The sequence below is a fragment of the Agelaius tricolor genome, unplaced genomic scaffold (genome assembly GCF_023055355.1).
Source record: "Agelaius tricolor isolate 1412-34295 unplaced genomic scaffold, bAgeTri1.0.p SCAF_2, whole genome shotgun sequence".
Classification (NCBI taxonomy): Eukaryota; Metazoa; Chordata; class Aves; order Passeriformes; family Icteridae; genus Agelaius; species Agelaius tricolor.
Window position 1 is genome coordinate 13295788 of NW_027269262.1, and position 3542 is coordinate 13299329.

A 3542-nucleotide genomic window follows, 5' to 3' on the forward strand; every position below is an offset into this window, starting at 1 on the left:
TGAAGGACTGAAGTAACTTGCACGATTTTTTAAGCTGTTAGAAGCTTCTAGGTTTTTGTCAGCATCAACCTCAGCATTTTGTTCATACTGGATATTTCTTGCTCAGTGTGTTTATGCCAAGTAGTTACAGGCCAAAATATAATCGCTGTGCGCTTGCCTTGGCAGTAACACAAGCACTGTAAAATTTTTATGGATTTTTTTTCACTGCATGAAGATCCATCTATCAAGCACACTGACAAATTAAAAAAAGTAATTTGCCCAGCCTCCAAAATGTACCCACGAGAGTTCAAGCTTCTCTTTTTTTTTTTTTCCCAAGTACTTTTCTGTAGCTGTAGCCAAGAGGAATATCTCAGTATTAGTACTCTCTGCCTATGGTTTTGGTGTACTTCTGTCACCCACCGTTTGCACAAGATGTGGTTTTGACATCTATTTGCATTGTTGTGCTCCTTCCAGGCATTTTGAAGTTCGTGGAAATCACGGTTAACCTCCTGGTGCTGATTTGTGTGGGTGCTTCCCAAGCCTCTGTTGCAGGCTTCACATCCCTCGGAGGCTTTGGATCCTTTAACCTGAATTCAGCCTACAGCCCCTTTGAGGGCACGGAGCTGCAGGAGGTGAGGGACCTGGACATGCAGTTCACCCAGATGAGAGCCCCTTGTGTATATGGCGGGGTGGCCTTCAGCTTGACAGCGGCCACGCTCACCCTCGTCTTCCTCGTCGTGGGGGCAAAACCCATCCATCAGCTCCGGATGAGGCTGCTGGTAGGCGAATGTGCCTTCAGCCTGCTGGCTGGCCTGGCGTACCTGGCGGCTGTGGGGCTCTACCTGCACTTTGTCAGGCAGGTGAACGCCACCGAGGTGTGCAGGCGGCGCGAGCGGCTCTACGCGCGCCGTGGCTACACCTCCATGAACTGCGACGTGCAGGGCGGCGACGCAGCCGTCGGCCTCTTCGGGGTCGTGGCTTCCTGCCTGTACTTTGCCAGCTTTGTGCTCTGCATCCTCGCTATCCGCACCGTGCGGGCCTTCCAGAGCCACGCAGCCAAGGCTCAGCACAGCCCCAAAGGCAGCCTTAGAGACAGAAGCGTCAGAAACCACCACGCCGTGCACAGGACCTCTGGAAGCTCCCACAGCGTCCAGGCTCTTGCCACGTTAGTGTGAAATCAGCTCTGGGACTGTGCCAGAGAGCTGAGGAAGGATGGACACTCACAAACAGGCAGCCAGCCCACAGTATATTTTCCTACAAGGTGCTGAAGTGTGTATTGAATCACCAATTGTAACCATACTGCTACAACATGATGTAATAAAATCGACATTGAGTGACTGTTTTAACAAGGATTTGTGCACCGGTCTCTCAAGCTGGACTCCTGCATTTAAAATGTGTTTCATTGTAATGTTTTCATCCTGCACAGAGCAAATCCAAACAGCAGTGGGCTTTTAACAGGTTACAACTGCGTCGCCGCCAAACTTGAGCTAACAACCACTTCTTTCCCTCTCCCATGACATAGGGAATTGAACACACAGCTAGAATGGGCAGCTTTCAACAGATCCTGTGTCTGCTGTGTGTCATGTTCCTTTATCCTACAGTGCTTACAAAGCAAAGAACACCCGAGTGCTTCTCTGAATCCTGTCCGAAGTTACATTTGTAACCTTTTTTGCCTGGGCTAGTGAAGCGTTTTATCTTTTGAGTCACGGGGGTTTACACATGCCGATCATGTGCTCCCTGAGGAATGCCGCTGGGGGAACTAGCTGCAGTGTCAAAGGCAGCATTCAGGGTCCTTATCCAGTTTCCTACGAGGTTTTCCCATCTCACTGAGCACAGATCAGAACCTGAGAGGCATCACACTGGTCCGGTATCAGCTTAGTAAAGATACCATTTGTTTCTGTAAGCACCTAAACAAGGTTTTGCTTGCTGACTCCACAGCCAGTGGCGGGCAGAGTCTGAATCGGGAACATGCTGCCTGTCCTGGGAATGCTGTAACAATGACAGAAAGTACATGTATCCTTCCAATATCTAAACAGGCAAAGCATGAGTGAACAGCAGTAATTGTATGCCCCAGGGTTGAGAAAATAAATTTAAGAGAACATCTTTCAAGAGTCCTTTGTTTGAGGCAGATGAAACAGATCACTGGTCTTCAAAGATGAGGGAGCAAGAGAAAGAGAAGGCTGTTCTTCAAGTGCATAAGATCTGTCAGCTTGAGAGGAGGGAAAGCTCTGGCCATTTTCATTCTTTTCAGTTTTGTCTGTCTCACAGTCAATGCCCAGGCTTTTTTGAACCATAGTAGAGCTTGTTTGCTGCATACTTCATACATACACATATGTATACACACACACACAGATCTCAAAGGATTGTGTTTGAGGCCAAACAAGCCTCAAACACAAGAAAGTGTTATGGTTCTGATTAGAAGTGATTACATGAACCTTTACAACAAGTATCATTTATATAATTCCTTAAAGATCTCTTTAACACTTTGAACACCAAAAAGCTCCATAGCATTATTATGCTTATGGAGAGACAGGAATAGAGTTTTTCCAAACTGGCTATGACTCACAGTCATCACAGAGTCAGGAAATTAGGACTTTGATTTCTAGCTCTTTGCCAAAGCCCAGACCTTCTCTGGTATGCTGTAATCAGCTACAAAGTCTGTTCCAGGGATGTCTGGCATGCAGCTAAAGCTGCAGCTGACCACTTGTTGGGCATCTCTGCCTGCACTCCTCTTCTGTGCTACCTCTACATCTTGCAGAGTTTGAAAGCAGCCTTGGTTACACAATGACACACTCTTATTAACTTACACAAACAACACAAAAGCAGCACCTTCAAGTGACAAATTCAAAAGCTTAGGAAATGTTGCAGGTAAGAATGCATGAATTTAAATTGGTCCTTAAATACATGCACAATATGAATTTTAATCTCAGGGCTTCTTACTCTGTCCCATTCATTTTGAGATGCTTGCCTGCCATCACTGTGTAAAAGCAATAATCTTCTTGGGTTGGGACTTTATCCCTAGTGTCTGTGGTAAAGGCCTCACTTGCTGCAAGGTATTTCAGTCTTTGGAAAATGGTGCACAGAGCTCCACTGTGGACTATTGCTGTGGTGTTCCTCCCTTGGACACCTCAGTCCCTCACAGTCCAAACATTTTGGGTCCCTTTCCTGTTAGCAGGAGCAGCTTTAATGTGTTTTACATGGACAGTCAAAAAGTAGGTGCTGAATATAGGTCAGTCCCAATCACATCCTCTCAGCTCCTCACCCAGTTGCTTCCCTGGGTGAAGGGACCCTCATCATCCCCTCTTGTTTCTAACTTCTACAGCCTCAAGTTTATTCCTTATAACAGAACTAATTCTACTCTCTTTTAATCTAAAATGGTTCCCCCTTGCCCTGTCACTACAGGCTCTAGTAAAAAGTCTCTCTCCACATTTTTCAGCCCTCTTTTATGTATTGAAAGACAAAAGGGTCTTCCCAGAGCCTTCTTTCCTTCAGGCTGAACAACCCCAACTCTCTCTATCTGTCTTCATAGCCTGCCCTGTGATCATTGTCCTGGCCCTCCTATG

At 46.5% G+C, this 3542-nt stretch overlaps 1 protein-coding gene across 1 annotated transcript; it reads left to right on the forward strand.

Moving 5' to 3' along the window:
• Positions 1-204: 204 nt before the first annotated feature.
• LOC139600516 (MARVEL domain-containing protein 3-like) lies at positions 205-1254 on the forward strand. The gene has a single exon (XM_071448756.1). It carries the CDS (start codon positions 372-374, stop codon positions 1152-1154), a length of 783 nt encoding a protein of 260 aa, XP_071304857.1. The 5' UTR covers positions 205-371; the 3' UTR covers positions 1155-1254.
• Positions 1255-3542: the final 2288 nt, after the last annotated feature.